This window comes from Phycodurus eques, chromosome 7, assembly GCF_024500275.1.
Source record: "Phycodurus eques isolate BA_2022a chromosome 7, UOR_Pequ_1.1, whole genome shotgun sequence".
Taxonomy (NCBI): domain Eukaryota; kingdom Metazoa; phylum Chordata; class Actinopteri; order Syngnathiformes; family Syngnathidae; genus Phycodurus; species Phycodurus eques.
In genome coordinates, this window is record NC_084531.1 from 9,311,909 (window position 1) to 9,337,694 (window position 25,786).

Here is a 25,786-nt window from a genome sequence, read left to right on the forward strand (position 1 = left end):
CACTGCTTTTGGCAGCCAGATTTCAGGCGTACCACAGCCAGTTTTCTAAAGTAGCACTGAACAGCACCATTGAGGCTTCTCCATTGCTGAACGAGAACGAGCTGAAAACTGAACTGGCTCTAATATACAGCAATGATGAGTGATGGAACAGCAGTGTTGAATGAAAAAGTTTGGTTTTGGCCAGCAGGGAGATGTGTGTGCACATAAAACCTCAAGAACTGGATTTCTTGGTATACACCAGTTAAAACTCATTCACTGCCATGGACGGCTGTTGAATTCAAATAGTGAATGTAACGGAAAGCAAGACATTTTAACCACACTGCGTCTGTTATAATCGCGTCTGTTATAATCGCGTCTGTTATAATGCGTCTGTTATAAAAAAAATGTAAAAAAATTACAAAAAAAAAAAATATATATATATATATACCCACATATATGTCTATATAAATAGTGATTTATTATATAATTGCTTAATTTATTATAATTAAATCAATTATAAATAAAACAATTTAAAAATGAGAATGACATGACAATGTCGTTGGTATGGAATAAACGCTCAAACAGCTTTAAAGCTTTATTCCATATCCATCAAGCATATATAGCATATTCAGGTGGCAACAGTAGGCCAAACATGGCACTACTAGTGGAAACATTTTTACTAGTGGGAGACTTGTTCTCCGAGTGCACTGAATTGTCTTTCTTGGGAGGGCAACAAATGTGTGAACACACACTTCCTGTTTGGCACATTGTACCAGGTGTGTCACCTAAGGAGGGTGAGGGGCTTTCACCCACACCAAAGTGCCTTTTTGGGTGTGGGGGAGGAAGCTCGTAACTGAGTAAAGCAGGAAGGACCAATGTCGTTTGGCCTTCGTACTTCAGCTATGTGAGTGAGTGTGTGACCGTGTGTGAGAGTATGTGAGTGTCGATCCAGCAGAGCGCTGGGTACATGTTTACTCAGTAATCTCCGGCTCAACCTGTCTGATCGGTGTGTGCTGGCTGTGCAGGTATGAACACATGCTCAGCGAGCAACTGAGGACGAGGACGGACGAGGAGGCACGAGGAAGACTGCGAGAACATGTTGGGATCACTATTTGGGAATGACTGAAAAGGCCCACAAAGATTACTTAAAGGAGATTCCTCTGGTGCTCTTCCATCAACCGATGGCTCTGAGATGCTCATGTTGCACTACAGGCTCTGGGACGTCCACGACGTTGCTGTGCTCCTCTGCTTCACGTTGTACGTGTGTCACCTAGGTAAGCACTCAACTCTAAATACTGGGACAGAGATGTTCAAACTTCTTTCACTGAGGGACGCATGAGGAAAAATGGAAGTAGGTGTCCACCATGTGATTATGAAACATGCTAAAACCAATTCAACGATATATATGAATGTGCACCAGTTGAACATTTTCAAAGAAAAGAAACAAATCTAAATCTGAAACAAATAAAAATCAAAATCTTAGGTTTGTGTTATCAGGGACACCCGGGACAGAGGAAAAAGTTATTATAGTTTTAGTGTGATATATAGTTTAAAAAAAACAAAAAAATAACAGGATTATGTAAGATTCAAAATTATTTAAATATTTGTTTCTATTAAAGTGGGATATCTTGTAACATTCAAATTAATAAAAAAAAAAAACTGTGACAAAAAAAGTTACATAAAAGATAAATGTTGTAATGTTAACATTTATTCAAAATTTGATCTTGAAAATATGCAACATTCTTTCTGCAAAATATTGGCCTTTTTCCAAAATAAATACACAATTTTATTCTCATAAAGTTAGAACTTCAGTCAGGAAAATATAGTTTGTTCTTGTCAAATATTTTTTTCCCTCCAAATATATTAATGTATTCTCATAAAATTGCAACTTTCTTCTTAAAAATATATTACTTTTTTTCACGCAAATGTAAGACTATATATTAAGATTACAATTTTAGTCTTGAAAATAGATTACTTTTGTCTGGAAAACAAACAACTCTTCTCAATAATAAATGACACTAATGATTTTTCTGTAAACTGTAAAGCTTTTTTATTAAAAAGTAAAAAATAAGAAATAAGGCAATCGTTAGTGGCACACTCGCCTGACTTTGGTGCAGGCAGCGTGGGTTCAGTTCCCACACAGTGACGGTGTGAATGTGAGTGCGAATGGTTGTCTGTGTCTACATGTGCCCTGCAACTGACTGGCGACCAGTTCAGGGTGTAGTCCGCCTTTCGCCTGAAGTCATCTGGGATAGGCTACAGCGCCCCGCGACCCTATCCACGATAAGCGGTTTTGAAAATTGATGGATGGATGGATGGATGGAGGACAATCGTTCCTTGATGACATAATTTCATGGAGACGCCTACTCAAAATGACGTAACAGACGTGTCACAAATGAACCGTCTGCATGGCTAAATTATTACTATCACCACAAATGTCCACTTTATATATTAAAGGTCCTGTATTTTGGCTATTTTGACCTCCATGGAGTGACTCTCTAACATTGACTTAGTATAAAAGTGTCAAGTACATTAAAAGAAACACCGTGGTTTTGTCATTGCGAGTGTCCAGAAAAGGCCTCTCTGACAGCTACTTCTGTTTGACACAGTTTTGTGTCCACTTTGTCCATATTTGACTAAGACCGCCCCCCTTTCCTCTGATTGGTTGCCTCCATGTAGAAGACCCACTTGTGAAAGCACACGTGTTTATCTTGACAGCGCTGGCTTGGGAGTGGAGAAGTAGGCGGAGATTTTCTCTAGTGACGTAGATAAGCTTGAGAAATTCAAATGACCTGATTTCAGGCCTCTCCGCAGACCAACGTCTGGAACTCCAGAATGCGTGGACAATTTTAATTCACATTTCACATGTTTACTGAGCCACCATAGAGGAAATATTAGAAAAATTTGGTTTGGCAAAATGTGTCCCCTTTAAATGGGACTACATTAAAGTCAAATACTGTATAATGAACACAGTTACGCTCTACAACTTTGCAGGTATAGAGACGATCATCCAAACCCGTCCTGTCCTCCAAATGCATTTCACGAAATAACAGCCTAATTACTACACAGTCCTTAGAAATATGTGGTTGGTTAGACATATCGTAAACCACAAGCCAGTGTAATTAAATCATTTTAATATTAAATACTGCCCCAAGTATAACAGACACTCAGCAAAATATGTCCAACTTGTATATTCAAACTACAATAATGAAAACAGGACATTAACTATTTCATTTGAAGTTCTGCTCTGTTCATGATCCAACTGGGGCACACCCATTTTAAACATCACCAGGAACTTGAGATGCACCCTTAGAGTACCCCCACTACCCCGGAGTATCCCCACACAGACACGGGGGCCGATCTATCTATCTATCTATCTATCTATCTATCTATCTATCTATCTATCTATCTATCTATCTATCTATCTATCTATCTATCTATCTAGCTATCTAGCTAGCTAGCTCTTGCTAGTTAGCTCTAGCTAGCTTACCCGCTCAAACATCCGAATTCTTTTAAATATTTGAAAATGTTTGTAACTCAATAATTACAGTACTCACCCTGGTTACTAAATCAGCTTTATGAAGGAGTAATTCAGTTACTAATTCAATTACTTTTTGGGAAAGTAATTTGTTACTATAACTAATTACCTTTTTTAAAAGTAAATTGCCCAACACCGGTCTTAACATTGTGTCAGATCATTTTTAAAACTGTGCACGGAACTAGGTAACAACATGTGGTCGGCCTTCGCACTTTAATTCATCTAAGAGACTATTTACTCGCTTTGGTGCTGCTGTTTTTGTCAGCAATAGTTCAAATTGCCTCCTTAATATTCATGTGTGAATGATAGCATCTCTAGACTGAAATAATTATTTACAATCTGTTTTTTTTTCCCCAAGTGAGGAAAAAGGCAGGCTGGCAGCACAGTGACCTAGTGATTAGCATGTATGCCTCAATCGCAGTCCTGGGGTTCAGAGTTGAAATCTGGGTTCCGGCCTTCCTGTGTGGAGTTTGCTTGTTCTCCTTGTCCTGCATTCCAAAGACATGCATGTGATAGTGTAACAGTATAGCGCGAATCTTAAAAAACATATACAGGTAAGGTGTGTATTTTTTTATTTTTTTTTAAGTTATTATCATTAGCTGACACAGCATTTCTTGTTAGTCATTTCACAACATTAGCAAAGCTATAGGAACACATTGCTTTGATAGCATAAAAGCCGAGCCAACGCGAGCCAGCTCCTAAACAACAACGTGCGACATGTTTATTTTCTTCTTCTCAGTCAGAAGACTATGTTAGTTCATAGAAGAAGGAAACTATTTTGTGTCGTCAAAATTAGTATTATATGAATATATAATTAACAGTAAAAAACATTTTTTATTTATTTATTTTTTTTACTTAAGTACCTTTCAAAGTCTATACTTAAGTACAGGAGTTGAATCCAGTCTTTTTTTTAATTTATTTTTTTTACACGAGTATCTGTACTTCTCAGTACATAGTGTGACTACTTTTGCCACCTGTGCACTAAGATGACGTTTGTATCTGCGTCACAAAGGCTGTTTAATCGATGAGCAATGGCGCACCTCGCACCTTCCCCCCCCCCCACAGTCTTTGCATTCTCGGGTGAAAATTCTTTCACCATGCCTCACTGAGCAAACAGCAGAACCAGAAGGCCCACTGAAAAGCCTTTGGCCTCCGTTGATGAGGGGTGGGGGTTGCCCAACAACACGTAGCTGAGCCCCTCAGCCTGTTGGGCAGGTTTTATACTGTCTGCTCGCAGCCTGTCGTTTGAAATAGCACATTGTTGTTGAGTACCAATTTTGTCCTGGCTCAAATAGCATCATGTCGTGATTAATCACGACATGATGCTATCAATATTAGTTTAAACATTCATACTTCAGAAATGTCGGAAAATACCATCAAAAAGGTGAAGAAAACAAAACAAAAAGAGCACACAGGGATGGGGGCGGGGTGGGAGACAGTAAAACGCACCAAAATCCAAATATTGGGTGAGGTAGGTGAGAGACTAGTTGCCCGGATGTGATTGAACCAGTGTGTCTTAAATCGAGATTTTAACATTTCTTCAGAGATAGCTGCTCTAATTGCCGCGGGTAAGGCATTCCAGAGTACTGAAGCCTAACCAAAAATGACCGTCATCAACTTCAACTTTGTAAATGTGACCCTGTTAAATGGTATTTGAACATTTTAAACCCATTTCATTGAGACATTTCACAAACATTTAAGCCTCCTATTTTTCAATTAGTAAAATGTCCTCATTCACTCTTTGCAGTCCAGTGCAATGTTTTACCTAAAAAGTAAAAACATATATCAAAGCAACTTTTTACTTTCTTGGAACTTTGCGTAAAATGTTTTTATGTGCTCCTTTCTTTTGTGATTTTTTTTTCTTTTTGTATTACTGACTTATGGCTAGCATCAGTATCTAGCCTATAGTTTGTGGATGGCTGCGTGGGGCCACAATGCACCAAGCATTTATTACAAAGCATGCGTTTCCTGCAAAGATAAAGGAAAGGTTTCCATAATTTCAGAGCTTTTAGAGCCAAGCTGCCCCCAAAGTTCTAATGGGCTTTCTATATCTCCTTCCAAGCCGGGGCCATCTCTATCCAATCATCCCAGCAAGGCCTCACCCGGTCTGTGCAGGAGGACGTGTTCTTCTCCGTGGCCGTGGCCTGCAATGGCACCCCCACCATCCAGTGGACCTTCATGTCCAGCTCGGTGAGCCGCGAAGTCGGCACCTGGCGGCCTGGCGCCTTCACCAACATCACGGCGGACTACAGCAGCCGCGTGGAAGCGCACGACAACGGCTCCATGGGCCTGTCGGATCTGCGCCTGCAGGATGCAGGCTATTACGTGGTGACGATCACTGACGAGATGGGTAGCAGCAAGGATGTAGGATTTGTCCTCAAAGTCAACGGTGAGTCAAAGAAGATCTATTATACATTTGTTTCGTATGATTTTAAACATAGCTTTGGAAAGCTTTTTGAGCATTTATTTAATATCCTTGTTGAGAACGTCCGTATTTTGTCACGCTGGCTCGTTACGGCTGTAACACCGATTGTTCTGGATATTGGGCGGGGGGGTATCCAGCATGATGAAAATTTTCTAAATGAATATTTCAGGGTAAGCCGAGATTAGACAAAGAGAAATCGCATTGTACGGTGGAACTTCCATAAAACAGACCCCAATATAACGGATAAAACGGACTCTCGGGACTGAACAATATGTCCAAAAATAGTTTCCATTTGTCACTTAAAATGCAGTTGACAAAGTCTGTTAGTTCCAGAATAGCCACTGTTGTATATTGGCGCTGTGGCGCAATTACAGGCACAGACTGGGACTGACATATGACCAGGTCACAGATATACAACATGACTAAATCCACTTCCAAAAGACGTGGCTTCATGTTGGCCATGTTGAATGTGGGGCATTGACGTGGTGGCCACATCGTGATGGTTATATCTACTGTCATCGTGCGTAAAGCGCAGCGCAGAGAGCGAGCGAGAGACATGGCGGCAGTGTTAACTCGGAGGAATACGAAATACTAGTGTCTGGAGTTTGGAACATGCTTTTTTGGGTACAGTAAAAAATTTTGTCAAGCCGTTCACCTTTGGCAACAGATTTGGAACTAGGAATCACACTAATTCCTCATAGCTCATAAAAGGGACTCGCCTAAGATGAGTACTGTACGTCAACAATGTCACCATGACAAAGCACAAGTGTGTGGTAAGTTAAGATAAAATGTTTGTTTCAAACATTTTCAAGCTTTTTTAATATGTATTTACAATAACTTTGTACTAGGGCTGCACGATAGTGGCCAAAATAATAAACGTGATTATTCTGATCAATATTGTAAATATTATTCCTTTTATCTGAAGTTGTCTATGGAGAGGAAAATGCTTCCTGTGCTTAAAATAAAAAATATCACACCGATTGTTTTGATATTTTCAGAGTTTTAAGTAGGGATCATTCGAGATGTCCATATAAATTTTGGTGAGGATCGGTTGCAGTTTTTGGACATTAAGTGGCGTAAAGCTTTTGGCTGGGAGACCCTCGTCCGTTGACTGACGTTATGACAGCCAGCAGTGCCCGTCAAAGTCCTTGTCTGTCATACAATGCCTCAATGCACCCTACAGAAACGCCTTTGTCATCCATAAGAACTCTTTTCAAACATCTTTGAGGCATTTGTGATGCCATCAATAAAAAATGGAGCTGACTATACACATTTATATATGCAGAAATGAATTTGCAAAATTGGTTATCAACGATATGAAATAAATGCTTAAACAGCGTTCCGTATTGTCCTCCCCAGAGGTTTTGTATGAGGACCTGCAATACCTGTCGGTTTCGGCCTTGGCGCTGGCCTGCTTAGCGGGCCTCCTCATGCTGACCATGTGGCTCTTGGACAAAGCCTACAGGAAGATAGTGGCATGGAAGCGCAGGAAGCAGATGCCAGGTAAGAGTCCAATGTGCGGGTCGGGGGAACACAATCACTGCAACTCAACATGCTTTAGTCGTCAGAAAAATTAATGCTCACATAAAATGTAGATACAGTGGTGCCTTAAGATAGGACTTTGTCGAATTTGTTCCGTGACCATGCTCGTAACTCAAAACTCTGCTATCTCAAATCATCCTTCTCCATTGAAATGAGAGGGAATGTCATTTATCTAAAAACAGCCCCGTATTTATTTATTTTTTTAAATAAGAAAAATAGCACTCCATAATATTGTACTTTATTCCAACATACAGTAGTGACATAATTAAATAGAATGTAAATAATTAAACAGTTAAGTTTTTTTTTTGCTGCTATTCGACATTGTGCTACTTTTTCTGTGTGCGCCTTGGCCACAGTAATATTAGTAATTTTTCCACACAGGATAAAAGAATATAAGCCTGTGTGTATTATATTGTCTCTCTACATGTGTTGCTACACTTTTGTGAAGTGAGCTGTGTAGAGTTTACTGCCACCATACGTCACTCGTGTCTCAAATTTTTCTTCGCAAGTTAAAGCCAAAAATGGACGAATGACGGCTCGTATGTGGAAAAACTTGAAAATCCGGGGAAGGGAACCAATCTATTTAAGTACAGTAACACAGTATTTGCACTTGGTTTATACTTGTTTACTCAGATTGCTCCTGTCACATTGTATTGTGTGTAAAGCCGTAATAAGGTCTGTCTGGCTGTGAATGTGGGTTATCTATTGTGTTGCACTGAGGGTGTGTTTTTGAGTACAAAGGTTGGCGAGAGTCTCAAGGGCCTGGGCTACGAACTCAAGACTCTCCCTGCTTTTTTTTCCTTTTGCAGAAAATGACGCAACGGAGCTACAGCCTCTTTGACACATTTGTCGGGACTACATGTTTACATGTCGCCGGAAGGACTGTTCCCCCCCTTCTTCACCTCAGTGGATGTGGTGTATAAGAACTAAGACTGAGGTGCTCACAGAGGATTTTTTTTATACATGGACATCACTGTAAAATATTAATTGTATTTATTGCCAAAATATGAGATTATTTGGAGTAACTGCCTGTTCACTAGGTCGATTGTGTCCTCCCTCTTAATACACAAACACGCACACAACATTGGTCATGTGACATAACAGAGGAAGTCCAACAGAACAGGATTCTCAAACTTTTTAGGTCCAAGTACCCCTTACTGAGAAGAAATTCTTCCAAGGAATCCCTCATAATCGTAACGACAAGTAAACATACATACATGTAAATATTGTATCTAAAAATCTAAATGTTGTAGGAATAAAAAAGTAGCCTATTTTTGATAAAAAAGTTATGAAAAGATTTTTTTTAGAAAGATAATTCATCCATCCATTTTCTGTACCGCTTATCCTCACTAGGGTCGTGGGTAGAAAGTTTATTTTGAAGAATAAATTTACATTTTCTTCGAGAAAAAAAGGCATAAGCTTTAGAAGAAAGATGAATTTTGCAAGTAATTTATGAGAATAAAGTCAGATTTCTTCCAAAATAAAGTTGCAATACAGTGGACTCTGCCATTTTGCGGGGGATAGGGACTGGGACTGTAGCAAATAGCGAAAATCTTTAAATAATCAAGACTCTTTATAATTGCCATGAAAAAAAACAACTTTGTTTTCTGCAAAAAAACCAACAACAAAAAGAAATGCAAATAAACAGGGAGTTTTGCATAGAATGGGGTATGAGTTCACCCCCCAAAAAAAATCTACGAATAGGTGAATCCGCGAATGCCGAACCGCAAATATGCTGTATTATAATATTAAAGTAAGGGAAGAAAGTCACATTTTAACTTCAGACGCTAAACTGAAATGCTGTGGAATTAACTGAAATGTTAAAATGTAGAGTGTGAGACTTGGAATGGTTTGAGTCAGCTGAAAAATGTGTGAGGTGGCAAATATGTACATCTTAATCTGGGATTTTTTGTGAAAATTAGGAATTCTGGGAATAGGAATAGTTCCCAAGATGTCCCAAATGAGCTGAATATTTGAAGTTGGAAACCTTTGACTCAGTCAAGAAATGAGGACGGAAAAGCCAATTATGTTAAATTTGGGAATTTTATTGTGAAAATGTGCTATTTGGGAATGTGGAAAATAGTTCCTGAGATGTTCTGAACGAACGGAACGGTTTGAATTTGGAATGGGAAAGATGACACAAATGTTACATTCACATTTTTTTTGTGTGGTGAAAATGTGGAATCTAGGAAAAGTGGAAATTTTTGGAATGTGAAAATCCACGTCCTGAAGTTGAGAAATATATCAGGAGAAGTGTGTCTAAAAAAGTGGGGAGATTCCTAATAAAAAAAAGTTACATTTTTTTGGTCTAGAATAACGTGTGAATGCTGAAGGGCATTCACACAAGTGAAAAGTTTTCCCCCCCTCATCTTTTATTCTGGAAAAGGGGCCTTCATTCTAAAAAGAAGAAAAACTAAAATTTTGAAAAATACATTCATCCATCCATCCATCCATCCATCCATTTTCTACCGCTTATCCGAGGTCGGGTCGCGGGGGCAGTAGCTTTAGCAGGGACGCCAAGAATTCCCTCTCCCCAGCCACTTCACATTCATTTACAAAAATAAATAGGACTGTATTCTTGATAAATACACCTTTATTTTCTACAACAAAAGGACTGGATTCTCATAAAATACCTGTATTTTCTAGAAAAATAGAACTATTCTAGACAAATACATTTTGCTCAAGATAGGGCTGTATTGTTGATAAATACACCTTCATTTTCAAAACAGACTGTATTCTTGAAAAATGCAAGTTTTATTTTGTTAAAATAGGACTATATTCTAAGAAAATACCTTTATTTTCTAGACAAAATAGGACTACATTTCTAAAATAGAACTTCTCAAAAGAAATAACTGACAAAATACGCCTTTTGTTCTAAAGTAAAAAACCCTGACTTTGTTCATGCAGGGGTGTTTATGTGACGATACGTCACAATCATTTTAGAGCTTTGAAGTTTACAGAAGGGAAGGAGGAATAATTAATTGGTTTTGGTATGCACTTTTTACACACAATTTATTCACATAATTTACTGCAAATGAGAGCCAAGATACAGCTCATGGATCCACTGAGACCTTAGGTTTGAGAAGCACTGCAAATAAAAGGCCACAGGACGAGGAATACCAGCAGACTTTGCTCTTTATTTTCTCTCATAGACAAAAGTGTACATACATGAGCCAACGAGTGAGCAGGCAACCATCACCTATTGCTTGTCCATCCAGGGAGGGTTGTGTTTAAGGGCAAGGGCTAAGAGCGGCCATGAGGAGCTCCATTTTGTAGACAAAGTTGCGTCCCTCCATCTTGTTCCAGTGGACCTCCTTGTACGGACCCCTCAGGTGGCTCCACTTGGCGTCCTGGATGACCTCGCTCTTGGGCAGCTCCTTGGTCTGACTACGGGGGAACTGGACCAAAACCCTGCACCCGCTTTCGGGACCGTTACGCACTGGGGAGACAAAAGAGAACACAGGAACATCGTTTCAGAATCGGCTGTATTTGCAAAGTACAAACCCCAATTCCAATGAAGTTGAGATGTTGTGTAAACAGAATACAATGACAGTCGGTCGGCTTTCTCATTATTATGAGACACGTAAATGAGCTTTGATCTGATTGGATCACTTATATTCCTCAATTTAAATATGGAAAACAGCTAGGCTCTGGGTCCATATCACAGCTTGGGATAAGAATTGATAAGATTTTTCCGATACTGCTTAACAATTCAATTCTTTATCGATTCTTAAATTTGTAGTTTGGGAGTGAAAAAAACATCCAGGGGACTTTAAATAGATTAAAATGAATAAATAATAAATGGACCAAATAAAATAAAAAAATCACCCACTGGATACAATATCCAGGCTTCTCACAATCATAAAAATGTTATAATTGAAGAAAAACAATGTGCGGGTTGTGTATGCAAGTTCCTGCATTGTAAACGCATCCTGTGTTGCCGTTCAGGTTAGTTGAGTGGGTGGGTACTTAAATATTAATAGACAAAACTATGTCACTATGTCAGCAATTTCAAATCCACCCGTTTTGCAACCCTTATGACATTTATTGACATTTGCATTCAATCAAATTGGATAGATGTGAAACTTAAACCATGTCAGAGGACTCATTTTGATGTTATGCATAAAACAGGAGAAATAAATCGATTCTGATGGAAGGAGACCTTTAATGATCAAATTGATCTTTTTTTTTTTTTTTTTTTGCAAATGTTCACTCATTTTGAATTGGAATGAATTCAGCATGTTCCAAAAAGATGGGTCACCCTGTTACATCACCCTTCCATTTAACAACTCTCAATAAGCGTTTGGAAACTGAGGACACTAATTGTTGAAGCTTACTAGGTGGAATTCCTTCCCATTCTTGCTTGATGTACAACTTATGTTGCTCAACAGTCTGGTGTCTCAGTTGTGGTATTTTTGTGCTTCATAATGGCGCATATCGGTACATTTTCAATAGGAGACAGGTTTGGACTCGCACTCTTTTCCTGTGAAGCCATCCCTGAAAAAGACATTGCTTGAAAGTTGCTCCAAAACTTGTATGTACCTTCATAGATGTGTAAGTTACCCACTAACACATCCCCATATATCATCACAGATGTTGGCTTTGCACTGATAACAATCCAGATGGTCCTTTTCCCCTTTGGCCCACAGGGCATGACGTCCATGATTTCCAAAAACAATTTGAAATGTGAACTCGTCAGATCACAGCACACTTTTCCATTTTGTGTGAATCCATCTCAGATGAGCTTAGGCCCAGATAAACTGGTGGTGTTTCTGAGGATTGTTAATATAGGGCTTTTGCTTTGCATGGTAGTTTTAACTTGCATTTGTAGCTGAACTAGGGCTTCCCCCCCCCAAAACAGGAGGATTTTTTTTCCAAAGTTTTGTGACATTTTTGTTTGGTAACCCTGGCTTGCCTCCCGCCTATGCTCCCAGCATGGCAATGTACAGTACCTACTACTGTGTATTGCAAAAAAGGAGCATTACTAAAAGGGCACCACTGGAAGCAGTCGCGTCTCACCTGAGATGACGTACTCTCCGTTGGGGGAGGCCACGGTGACGGTGGAGGCGTTCCCAATGCTCTCCACTGGGCCGAGGCCGACGTGGTTGCTGAAGCTTAGCACGTGCCAGCCCATCACTTTGGCCAGCTGCTGCACGGCATGCACCTGGTGCTGGGACATCTGCAATGAGGACGAGGGGGTGTCAAAAATGCCGGAACGGGACAGTCAGAGCAGTGGTGTTTGATTAGGTTGTCTTTTGAGTAATTTAGCAAAACACAATGTCGAACCCGCTAGCTAGCGCTAGAGTATACAATCCATTTCAGTAGTCAAAGGACCACGATTCCGAGCAGCAGAAATGTAAATTAATTAGCCAGACCCTCAATGATCATGTTAACGATGTGTGAATTTCCACCACGTCTATTTTTAAATCAGTGCACCTGTTGAAATGTAAATCACGGCCAGTGTAATTTACCTCAGGTAACATCTTTTCGACTGACACGACACACATGGCAACTATGGCAATACAGCAGAAGGCTCAAATCTTCATTCAAGCCATTTACCCTGTTTTCTCAATCGCTCTGCTTTGGGAAAATGACATGTAAGAGTTTATTTATTAGCAGTGCCATCAGAGCCATTGCTACCCAGAGGTGCAAAATGTAACCAAACTGAATTAAACTCAATATTTAACCCAGCGTTGCTAGCTGATGTGCTAGCACAAAAACATGGCTGCTAACAGAAAAAAGCTAAAAGCAGAGTCAGTGTTGACAAGTATTCAATGCCTTTATGTGTTGTAATTGTTATGAAAATGTATTTTAAATAATATTGAAATATTATTTAAAAAAAACGTGTTCCTGACCATAGCAAAAGTTTCACTGAAATATAAATATTTTTTAGAGTAACAAATTGTCATTATGGACATTTTAACATCCAACTGCATGTTTCAGTCTGCACTCGAGTCACACATTTCAGTTAAATGTATCCTTTAACACAAGGTCTTTCTGTTATGTGGTGTCTCAGTCAGAACACTGGGGGCACTACGTAAAAGGAGTACATACAGTAGATAAGAGACAAAGAAGAACAAGTCTGGTGGATATACAATAGGAATATGGATGCCATGTTATCTCTACAACATGTAGTAAAAAGATATGCAAAGCCGCTTCTTGATGATTTTCAAAAGTTATAAAATAAAACTGTGACAATTGAAGTGATACCTTAACACGCCATCGGTTACGTCTTTTTACTCAAGGGGCAGCGCGTCGCCAGCCCGGCTTTCTCTGCCGCAGCTTCAGCTTGGCAGCGAGGCGCAGGCGATAGGGCTCGACAACATCAATGCTTGCCGCGGTAAACTGCAGAGTTCATCATCCATTTTGCAGAGCATAATTTGCAGTCTGGTAACAAAGTGTTGTTATCCGTGTTTACCTTAAAGTACCTCCACATGTCTGACATGGATCCTACCGAGAAGGTATATATCAGGCTGGTAAAGTGGTATTGGTGTTGTAGTATCGCAGCATTTTTTTGAGTCCGAATACGAGTGAAGACTCAGCACAGATACTGTTATTGATATTGATGCATCTCTTTTAGTATGTTTGTTTCGTTGGAGCGCCGGGGCCATTGTCAGAGAATCAGGACAATCAGAAAGGACCCTTCCGCAAATAGTGAAAAAAAAACGCAACTGCCGCCTAACTAGAAATATTTAGAATTGCCTATATTAATAGTTTAATATGTAAATACACCAACAAATATTACACACCATTCCAACTTAATTTCAAACTCATGTTTCATTACCCTTAAAAATAAATGGCTTACAGATCCAGCAGAGACTCTCAATAACTTCCACTAACAATCCAGGCTAAACTTAGCTCAATGACATACAAAGCTTGTCTCTCAGTGAAGAGGTATCACGTCTACATACTTCTTTGACACCAATTACTGTACTACTTTTTCTATTTAGACTGGGCTTTAGCAGCATGTTGTGGCATCTTAAGGGCATTTCAGAAAGTGCACAAAAACTGCTATGGATAGCTTGCACAGAAAAAAACTCGAATAGGTGCATTTGTGAAGAGTGAGTCGCGACGACGCAGGTGAATTTTTACAAAATTGAAAACAACCGCAAATCTCTATTTGACAACCACTCATTTAGAATTTGGAGGTAAAATCAACCATACCTGTGAGAGGAGGAAGTCCTGAAGCTCTTGCTCCTGATGTGACAGAGTGACGACACGTCCGTCTCGGTGGACCACTCGGATCTGCTCCACACCAATGTTGAGCTGCAGTTGGATTGACCTGAACAACACGCACGCACGCACGCACGCACACACACACACACACACAATAAATCTAGTCGTAGGTTCATTTGAGCAATGTTTCCCAACCTTTATTGAGCCAAGCCACATATTTTACATTGCAAAAAAATCTCACGGCACACCACCAAACAGTTGAAAACCACTGCATTAGAGGGTCTTTTGTGTCATCCTTCCACCACTTACTTGCAGATTTGCTCGTAGCTCTGAGAGGTGATCAACACTTTGACGCTGGACTCGTACACGTCGTTAATGTTGGACCAGTGAGCTTGGATTTGGGGGTCTTCAATGCGGCTAGCCAGGCTGTCGATGGTGCGCGCGGTCCTGGCAATGACAAGTTGTTTATTCAGCATCACAGGTCCAGAATTGCATTAAAAAGCCCGTTCTCAAACTGGGGTCTCCGAGCGGTAGCTTAGGGATCCGCAAAATAATTTGCAATAAATTATTACATAGTATGATTTTAAAAAGGAAAAAAAAATCCATATTTGGATATTGGCTTCTGCCCGACAGTGACAATATGGGGATGCCAATAAAAGGAAACCAATTATGGTACTCCTCCCTACCTTTGCTTTTGGCCATTAAAAATGTATAATTGGAATGTACCATCTCATACTTCTGATATCCCTGCATGACTAAAGTATTTTTTTTTTTTTAACAAAGGGGATATCGTTCTTTTTTTTTTAGGAATATATTCCTCTATTTTAACTCATTCACTGCCAGTCCTTCACGTTAACATGGATATTTGAATTCAACACCCGTCAATGGTAGTTAATAAAGAACAAGGGCATTTTCAGAATAAAAGGCGTAGTAATATACCTAGTTGTATTTTTGAAATTCACTTGTTAAAATAAGACTTTCTTCCCTTTTTAAATTTGACTTTATCATCATAAAAATACAACTTTATCCTCATAAGATTAAAACTATTCTTGTAAGATTACAAATGTTCTCTAAAAACATTTTCAGGCAGCTGGAATGAAGGCAACTTAAGACCTCTCATTCACTAAACAAACACTCGGGAAGTGTAAATGAGTATATAGAAACATTATGGAAAATTTACTTTTTAATGGCTAGTATACAAATAGTTGGATCTGGACTACGTAAATCTTTTATTATCTGTCTCGTTCTGAAAACGTGTCTGTGACCAAGCCCTTTGGCACTTCTGCCCCACTGTAATGTCACAATTTGGCTAATTAACAAAATAATCACCCCTACACTTGAGTTTCTCCGCCCATGACATGATTAGCTAGGCTTGGGGAGGGATCCAGTGTCACTTTCAAGGAACGACGCTGTTAAACACTATCATGCAGAAACACCTTATAAGAACGACGCCCCTGCTAGCATTGCGTTTTGTTGAATGCGCAGATTTTGCAATGGGCGGTATTTGTGTCCATGCGACACATAAACACAGTGTAATGGATGAAGTGCTGCTTCCATGAGTTAAAATGCTGTTTTTGTCTTTATGGGTGCTCAGTTTTTTCTCTCGAACCATTCTGGGCTCTGCTCTTGCAAGTTTAGTCAGGGTTTCGCCTCTGTCGTCATAGTTACGAAAGTGAGACGTGCCATTGGTCCAGCCGTATAATGGGCTGGGTTTACAGTCGCTCACTTGCATGTGACCCAAGGCCTTTTGACACTGCACTGAGCAAAGCACACAATGTTCTTGACTTTCCCATTTATTGTGTATGTGCTGAGGGGTCGCCAGTGCGTTTTTGTACTGTACTGTCCCACTATTCTGAACTTTCGGCCAATAGAAAAATAATATAACGAGACATCTCTGCGGGAGGCTTTCAAACTCCCTTTCAAAGCTCAGCCTGAAATACACCTTGAAGAACTCTTCCTGGAACTAGAAAGCTCACGAATGAGTTTAACTCAGAGATGCTGCCATGTAATTAGTATGGGATATTTCAATTCCATTTTTTAAAATGTATTTATTTTTATATTTTATTGCTGGTGCAAAATTAGGGTTTTGTTTTCCAACAATGACAAATACATATTGCCAAGTTACGGTGCTCTCAGTGGGGAAAGCCTCGAGACTTCCTTCGAGGCTGTTACGTCACCACTTCCAAATAAGGGTTGCCGCCGTCGTCGTTGCGCTTGATGCGGGGGCCTTTCACACTGAGCAAGTGCAGCAACCCGTCTTACCGGCTACGTAGAAAGATGTGCTTGGCCTGTTTGATGATCTTCTCCAGGAGACCCTCTCGCTGCTGCAAGCCGCTAATCTCTGCCTTGTCGTAGGCCAGTGGTCCGGCCAGACGCAGGCGCTTGTGGCCAAAGGGGGCGGTGGCGGGATGTGGCATCATGATGGAACTCAGCTGCTGCTTGTGGAACTGCGACACAGAAAAAGAACACCAGTGAGACTATTTAAAGCAGTAGTTCACAAATCTTTTGAGACCAAGGACCCCTCATAATCGTAACCCCAATCAAATTTACCGCATGTACCCCTAAATGCCATCATCGCGAGCTGGAAGTGCTCCATGCATGCATGCAGGACAGTCAGATTTATATGATCATCAATCCGAAGCAAAGGTAGTTAAATATGATCTCAAATCTTACAGTACGCTTCAAAATAAACTGACTGATTTGATTTCGAAAAAAATACACCAGAGGTGCACACACACACACACACACACACACACCAATGCAGCATCCTAACGTCTGAATGTCAAAAGATGATGACATACTGTTTGTGTAAAGTGCTAGTGACCACATTTGTTTGCCCATGTGTGATGTCATGTCATATAGTGCTAGTTTGTTATTTAAGATAGTATACTTGCTGCTATTGATGAGCCTCCTCTGAAGATGTTTTTTTAAAATGAAGTTTAGTGAAGTGCTTCTGCTGTCATCTTGTGACATCTAGGAATTACAAACTCCCTTGGGGCGAGGGGTCAAAATATTTGCAGATTTTTTATATTTGCAATAGGGGTCTGTCACAATCCCCTGCTACTAACTGTGTTAATAGTTTAAACTCTAAGTATACGACAAACTATGATTCTAAAACATGTAAACATAATTTCAAACTAATTTTACAGTATTACATTTAAATATCAATGGGTTACAAATGCAGCAAAGACTCACTTCCACTAACCACCCAGGCTAAAACAACAACATACAAAGCTTGTCTCAGTTGAGATGCATCACTTCAGAATACTTCCTTGACACCACTACTATAATTCCATTTCGACAGGGCTCCTGCTACATTTTGTGAAATCTTAAGGTGTTTCACAAAGTGCACAAAACTCCTGAATAGGAGCGCTTTTCAGCAAATAGCTGGGCAGAGGTTCTACAGAAACAAACGTGAATAGGTGAACATTGAACCAAAAATATGTAGGGATTACTCTACTGAACCTAATCCACAATGCTTTTTTTAAAGTGTGTTGGGTTTTCGGAAGCAGTCCAACCTCTCGCATCATCTGATGCAGGTTATGTTCCAATACATAAAGATGGTCATCTGGTTTGGGTTTCTCTGGAGATGCCCGGTGGTTCTTCTTCTCTGCCGTCGAGTGGCACAACGAGATGGACAGTTGTAGTCCTGCACAGGCGCAAACAGGATCAATCAGTCAGCGGTACAGAGTGTAGAAAAATGCCAAATGCATGTTGTCACTAGTATCCGAGGACCTGGGAAGGGCTGTGAGATGATGTGATTCTTCACGACAATGTGAGGGATTTGGGACTTGATTTGGACCGCTTCCCTAGACAGTTGCGCAAAGATCTCCTTGCAAAGCAGAACATTCTGAGCCGCCTCCAGCTTTACGTGCCACGGCTGAGAACCTGGCAACGCAACATTACTGTGACAGTGAGCAGAAAAAACAAGAATGGGGGTAGCTTGATAGATCTTAAATAGATTGCCTATGTTTTATGCACAGATCCTAACCTCCTTTGGTTTTCGGTTGTCTCCTGAACAAATTAACTGTTCCGAGATCACCGATGTCTGGAGCTTGCTTCTGGATGGAAACCTGCAGACATTCCCAGCGGTAATTAGATAAGCCACAATGACTTTTTGGCATAGTTTCAGTACTTTAATGTTTAAGACCATCAAACAAATGTAAATATCAGACAACTATAACCCAACTTAACATGCTGTTTTTAAATGGAGATTTCATTCATTAAGGAAAAAAAACCTATTCAAAGTTACCTGGCCCTGTGTGAAAAAGTAATTGCCTCCGAAACCAAATACCTGCTTGGTCCATCCTCGGCAGCAACTGAAATCAAGCATTTTCTATAACTGGCAATGAGTCTTTCACATCTCTGTGGAGATACAGTGGGTATGGAAAGTATTCAAAACCCCCTTAAATTTTTCACTCTTTGTAATACTGCAGCCATTTGCTAAAATCATGTAAGTTAATTTTCCCCCTTATTAATGTACACACAGCACCCCATATTGACAGAAAAAAAACCCTGAATTGTTGAAATTTTTGCAGATTAAAAAAGAAAACTGAAATATCACACAGCCATAAGTATTCAGACCCTTTGCTCAGTATTTAGTAGAAGCACCCATTTGAGCTAATACAGCCACGAGTCTTTTTGGGAATTTTGCGACAAGTTTTTCACACCTGGATTTGGGGATCCTTTGCCATTCCTCCTTGCAGATCCTCTCCAGTTCTGTCAGGCTGGATGGTGAAAGTTGGTGGACAGCCATTTTCAGGTCTCTCCAGAGATGCTCAATTGGGTTTAAGTCAGGGCTCTGTCTGGGCCATTCAAAAACAGTCACCGAGTTGTTTTGAAGCCAACAAAAGCCTTTGTTATTTTAGGTGTGTGTTTAGGGTCATTGTCTTGTTGGAAGATGAATCGACGTCATAGTCTTTGCTCTGACATCCACTGTGAGCTGTAAGGTCTTATACAGACAGGTGTGTGGCTTTCCCAATGAAGTCCAATCAGTATAATCAAACACAGCTGGACTCTAATGAAGGTGTAGAACCATCTCAAGGATGATCAGAAGAAATGGACAGCACCCGAGTTAAATATATGAATGTTACAGCAACGGGTCTGTATACTTACGGCTGTGTGAGATTTCAGGTTATTTTTTAATAGATCTGCAAATATGTCAACAATTTCCTGTCTTTCTGCCAATATGGGGTGCTGTGTATACATTAGTGAGGGGAAAAAAATGAACAAATGATTTTAGCAAATGGCTGCAATATAACAAAGAGTGAAAAATTTAAGGGGTCCAAATACTTTCTGTACCCGGTGTATTTTGGCCCACTCTTCTTTGCAAAATTGTTTGAATTCAGCAAAAATTTAGGGTTTTCAAGCATGAATGGCCTTTTTAAGCTCATGCTACTGCATTCAATTGGATTCAAGTCAAGACTTTGACTAAGCCACTCCAAAACCTTCATTTTGGTTTCTTAAACTGGTGTGTTTTGGATTATTATCTTGCTGCAGAACCCAAGTGCGCTTCAGCTTGAGATCACGAACTGATGACATAACATTTTCATTCAGGATTTTCTGCTAAGAAACAGATTTCATCGTTCCATCAATCACAGCAAGTTGTCCAGGTCCTGAAGGAGAAGCAGCCCAAGACCATCATACTACCACCACCATGTTTGACTGTTGGTGTGATGATCTTTTACTGAAATGCTGTGCTACATTTACACCAGATGAATGAGACACACACCTTCCCAAAAACCCTACTTTCATCTCATCAGTCCATATGGACTGATGAGAATCATTTAGATGTTTTTTTTACAAAAGTAAGACAAGGCTTTGTTCTTTTTGGTCAGCAGTGGCTTTCGCCTTGGAACTCTGCCATGGTGGTCATTTTTGCCCGGTCTCTTCCTTATTGTTGTGTCATGAACACTGCCCTTAACTGAGACAAGGGCGGCCTGTAGTTCTTTAGATGTTCCCTTGGGTTCCTTTGTGGCCTCCTGGATGAGTCACTGCTGTTCTCTTGGGGTAATCTTTGTTGGCCAGCCACTCCTGGCAAGGTCCACCACTGTGCGATGTATTCTACCTTTCAGGATAATTGCTCTCCCTATGGTTCGCCGGAATCCTAAAGCTTTAGAAATGGCTTTTGTAACCCTTTCCAGACTGATAGATGTCAATTACTTTATTTCTCAACTGTTCCGGAATTTCTTTCAATCGTCTCATTTGTTGCAGCTTTTTTAGATCTTTTGTCCGACTTGATTTTGTTGGGACAGATTCTGTTTGAGTGATTGCTTGATTGAACAGGTCTGGAGGTAATTAGGCTGGGGTGTGATCAGTGAAAGTTAACCAAAAATTGTGATTAGCCACAATTAATTCATGATTTAACAAGGGGGTAATTACTTTCTCACAGAGGGCCAGGTAACTTTGTATAGTTTTTTTCCCCTTAATTAATGAAATCACCATTTAAAAACAACATTTTAAGTTCAATTGGGTTATATTTGTCTGATATCTACATTTGTCTGATGATCTTAAACATGAAAATGAGCGAATTATGCAAAAATATAAGCATTTGAGAAGGGGGCCAATACTTTTTCACAGCACTGTACATGTGGTGAAGACTCCTAATTTCAACTAACAACCGAGGCTCAATTTATCTCCTCCTCATCTTAGTGGAGATGCATCATTTCAACTACTACTTCCTGGAGACTGTAGCCGCAACTAAAAAATATTTTTAGAATTGAGTACTCTACCAAATATCCCATCAACTAATCGGGCAAAAATAGATTTTTATCTATTGAGCAACAAAATGTGCATGGGGTGCAGGTATCAATTTTCTCCACTTGGGGTTGTTATCCCCACCTACTATCAGTGATTTTGAATAGGTATAGCTTTAAAAAGCATGGCCTACCCTGGTGAGTGACGTGGGCATCAGCGAATGAAAGTTGAGTTGGCTGGTGCGAGCTCAGGATAGCGGCTGGCTGTTAACTGCAGCAGTAACGTTCGTCCGTGTGGAAAAAATGACTCCCTGCAAAGCTTCGAGGCAGAGGTTTTGCTTTGGATTTTTTGTAATCTAATTATTCAAGTTATTCAACTAATCGTTGCACCCTGACTTGAGACCAAATCCTATTAATACAGGGTTTTGTCATAATTTTGTGGAATCGAGAGCTTTACATAGAGCATAAAAATGAGGATAGCTAAGTTTTTCCACATATAACAGAGGACAGGTTACCCCATAAAAAGTAATTAGTTTAATTTGTAAATAGTGAACCATGAATTGTTTGGGAGATTATTGCATAGAAGTGTTGTCATGGAGACAGCATGTCTCTCCTCTACCTTGATATAGGCAGATCCCTCTAAATCACTGGGAATCTGCACATCAAGGGGACAGTAGTCCTCTGGGATCTTTTTGTCCAGATTGATGTCTGTGTTCTTGATCACCTCGAATGAGCCGTGATGAGGAAAGAGGGAGCCTGTGTGGAGAATAACACGATACAGCTTGTACAGACTTGGCTGACAACATGACCGCACGTACTATGCACAGGTTTTCATAACCTGCACTCCTGTAGCTGAGGTCTCCGAGGATCTTGTCACCAACTTTGCGCAGCTTCCACTGTGAGCGCAGTCGCAGCAGCTCGGAGTTGAAGTCTCGCTGCCTCCGGTTCTCCAGGTTCTCTGCGACAGACTTGTTGAGCTTCTCAGCACCCTTCAGGAGGAGCTGCGCTGCAGTGGCCAGCGATTTCTTTTTGCTCATCAGCTGGAACACCTGAGGGGTCTGGACCAAAACAATACTACATGGAAATTAAATGTCAAGACATGGAAATTAACTTCAAATGCATTTTTTAAAGAAATAGATGACTGCAGTGCTGTGAGAAAGTATTGCTGCTAACACATTTCTGATTTTTTATTTTTCAAATTCATCACACTTAAATGTTTCAAATCATCAAGCTAATTTTAGCACAGATACAGTGGTGCCTTTGGATACAAGTTTAATTCATTCCGAACATGTTCGTAACTCAAAGCATGCATATCTCAAGCCATATTTCCCCATTGAGATGAATGGAAAAGCAATTAATCCATTCCAGCCTCCCCCCAAAAACTAGTTTTTTTTTAATAAGGAAAATAGTACTCTATAACATTGTACTTTATAGAAACATACAGTTATGACAATTACATAGAATGTAAAGAAACAGTTTTTGCCACATTTTTACTTCATAAATGGCCATTGTGCTGCTCCTTCGCATGTGTCCGCCTTGGCCACCTGGGGGCAGTATAATACAGACACACGGATATGTACATGGTCACTCCTCAGTAAACTGCAGTAATATTAGTCTTTTTTCAGATTGTTTGTTTGCATTAAGCTAAATGGACTTTACTAAGGCAAATGCTGACCTTTGGGGGTGCAGTGCAAACTGTAGACCGGTCACAAGCACAGATAAATGGTGAGGGTTGTACGGATTAGAGACAGTGGCACTGACGAGACAAAGGGAAGCAGAGCTGGAGATAGCAGAAATGAAGATGCTGAGGTTCTCTCTAGGAGTGAGCAGGTTGTATAGGATTAGAAATGAGCTCATCAGAGGGACAGCCAAGGTTGGATGTTTTAGAGACCAAGTTAGAGAAAGCAGACTTTGATAGTTTGGACACGATCAGAGGAGAAATAGTGAGTATATAGGTAGAAGGATGATGAGGATGGAGCTGCAGAGGCAAAAGAGCTAGGGGAAGACCAAAGAGAAGGTTGATGGATGTAGTGAGGGAAGACATGAGGGCAGTTGGCGTTAGAGAGGAGACTGGAGGAGATAGGCTTACATGGAAAAGGATGAAACGCTGTGGCGACCCCTAACTGGACAAGCCGAAAGGAAAAGAAGAAGACTTGACTAAAGGCCTCTTTATACTCCCGCGGTCGCGTGGCCGACAACGCCCGCATTGCATCATGTGACCGACGAATTGCCCCGCGCGGCCCCTCTGTGTAGCACGACAACAAATAGTTGCTGCGTGTCGAACGCCGCGGAGATCATCTCTCGTGATTGGTCCGTTTTAGTCACATGCTGTGATGACATACTCAGCGTGCCCCTTGGTTCTACATACCATCTACACCGCCGCCTTCTCGATTGATCGCAAATTGACACTCTGCACCATGTGAAACGTTTAGTTTTCTGATTAGTTTGACAATAAACTTCAACGGAGAGTGGCAAGAAACAGAAGAATTATTTACTATCTGCCAAACTGGTGCTTGCTGTGAAATGAGTTGAGTTCACCACCACTGTGCAGCGCTACGATCTCAAATTTCAAGTCAAAGCAAAAAAACAGGAGAAAAAAAAAAAAAACACCCAACAGCGACTCAGATCTCAGGCCACTCGTATTTTAAGTCACCACTGTATCTCATACACATAACCCAAGTAAATACAGAATGTAAATAACGATTTTATTTATTCAAGGATAAACAACACAAACCTCTCTGGCACTATGTGGAAAAAGTCAGTCGGCAAAATGGACATTTATTCCCCAGTGCCAATACCACAAAATGCATCACTAATAAGTCAGTCTGGAGAGCATTTTTTTCAATTCACCTTGCTCATGGACGAATCTTGAGACACTGGGTCTAGTGCCATGTACTTTTTCTCCTTCACCACGCAGAGCACATCATAGAGGACACACATTTCCGTCAAGGAACTGCGCAAGTTGTTCCGCACAGAGTCCCAAGGCCAAAGGGACGGTTGAAACTTCACTGTGCCTGTGTAAAAGGAAACGGTACACACACACACACACACACACACACACACACACACACACACACGCACACACACACAAATAAAAAAATCTCTCCCTGAGCATATAACACACATTTTTCCTCATGATACCTTCTTCTTCTTCCTGCTCCTGCTTGCACCACTCGCGATCCCGGGATTCGCCTTCGGCTCCCTCCTCTTCAGAGTCGGATCCCTGGCTGAAGTCTATCCGTTGCGCCAACTTGGCCAAGTTCTGGGACATGGACAGGGGCGGCACGTACGTCTCGGTTCCATCTAAGGAGACTTCTTGCACCTGCTTCTCACAGGAAGACTCGATGCTGACCCTCACGCCCGGACCGCTGGCCATGATGACAAGGCTGACCGGTGGACTGCAAGAGAAAGAAAGATATAAGACACGAGAACCTTTATTAGTCCCACAACAGCATTGTATGGCTACTGCAATGTGAAAATATGCAGTACTTGAAAAATCTGTCTATGTTGTTGTTCTTTCCCTTTAAGCTTACCCCTCTTCAGGGGTCGCCACAGTGAATCATAATTTTCCATCTTGCCCTGTCCTCTGCATCTTCTGCTTCAACTAACTGTGGAGTCTGTGCTTTCCCACGGACAAGGTCATTCCTGACCATCCTCATCCCTCTCAGCATCTTCAACTCTGCCACCTCCAGCTCTGTCTCCTGGTCATTGTTACCGACTCTAAACCATACACCATGTCTGATTTCGCTACCGTCCCAAAACCTTACCTTTCACCTTAGCTGATTCTATTCTACCACAAAAGACTCCCGACACTTTCCTCCACAGGCTCAATTTGAATAAAATAGGTTTTCTGGTTTAATCTGTAACTACGGTAATTCTACCTCCATCGGCATTTTTAAGAATGCAATCATGCTCGCTACTATAATTTATTCGTGATTTAAAAATTAAAGTGTGATTCCGTACTATCAATGGTGAAAATATATAAATACTGCAGGTACAATTTTTGTTGTGCTTGGCTATCTGAACAGCCTAGAGTTAGCTCCATGCTAATTAATGTTAGTTGGTGCACCAAACCGCGAACAGAATATCTAAACGTCATACCATATTTGAATAATATATCTCACCTCTCTTTTAAGCGACTGCTTCCAATGTAAAGGTTATTCCTTTCACTTGTGGTATTATTGCCACGGTGATGGGTTCATTCCTTGCTTAATGGCTATACACTCTTCTTCGTTTTCTGAATAAAGGGTGCCAACTCTCATCCGGGGAAATAGCGCCACTTGAGGTGAAAAGTGCCATTGTAGTTGCCAAAGTTAAAATACTAACGACATATATCCCATTTTTAATATATTCCTGATCGAAGTGAAGATAATTGTATTCAAAAGTGTCAATAAACGTAAATAATAATATCAAGAGAATACATTTAAATGA

The 25,786-nt window shown here is 40.5% G+C and overlaps 2 protein-coding genes across 3 annotated transcripts; one reads left to right on the forward strand and one right to left on the reverse strand.

Annotated features, from left to right (window-relative positions):
- Nucleotides 1–794: 794 nt before the first annotated feature.
- Nucleotides 795–10,732, forward strand: LOC133405151 (V-set and transmembrane domain-containing protein 5). The gene is made up of 5 exons (XM_061681853.1): nucleotides 795–883; nucleotides 1,005–1,253; nucleotides 5,580–5,906; nucleotides 7,302–7,445; nucleotides 8,294–10,732. Exons 2-5 carry the CDS (start codon nucleotides 1,172–1,174, stop codon nucleotides 8,323–8,325), a joined length of 585 nt encoding a protein of 194 aa, XP_061537837.1. The 5' UTR covers nucleotides 795–883; nucleotides 1,005–1,171; the 3' UTR covers nucleotides 8,326–10,732.
- On the reverse strand, nucleotides 10,602–25,582 carry med17 (mediator complex subunit 17). Of its 2 annotated transcripts, none has more exons than XM_061681852.1 (13): nucleotides 25,480–25,582; nucleotides 24,497–24,753; nucleotides 24,206–24,363; nucleotides 22,194–22,413; nucleotides 21,975–22,111; nucleotides 18,652–18,733; nucleotides 18,396–18,548; nucleotides 18,179–18,309; nucleotides 16,923–17,107; nucleotides 14,970–15,107; nucleotides 14,649–14,766; nucleotides 12,504–12,663; nucleotides 10,602–10,923 (listed from the first exon to the last, which is right to left on the reverse strand). In XM_061681852.1, the coding sequence occupies exons 2-13, from the start codon at nucleotides 24,729–24,731 to the stop codon at nucleotides 10,715–10,717; spliced, it is 1,926 nt and encodes a 641-aa protein (XP_061537836.1). In that variant the 5' UTR covers nucleotides 24,732–24,753; nucleotides 25,480–25,582; the 3' UTR covers nucleotides 10,602–10,714. The 2 variants fall into 2 exon arrangements, with proteins under 2 accessions (XP_061537836.1, XP_061537835.1); XM_061681851.1 differs by having other exon boundaries at nucleotides 24,206–24,369.
- Nucleotides 25,583–25,786: the final 204 nt, after the last annotated feature.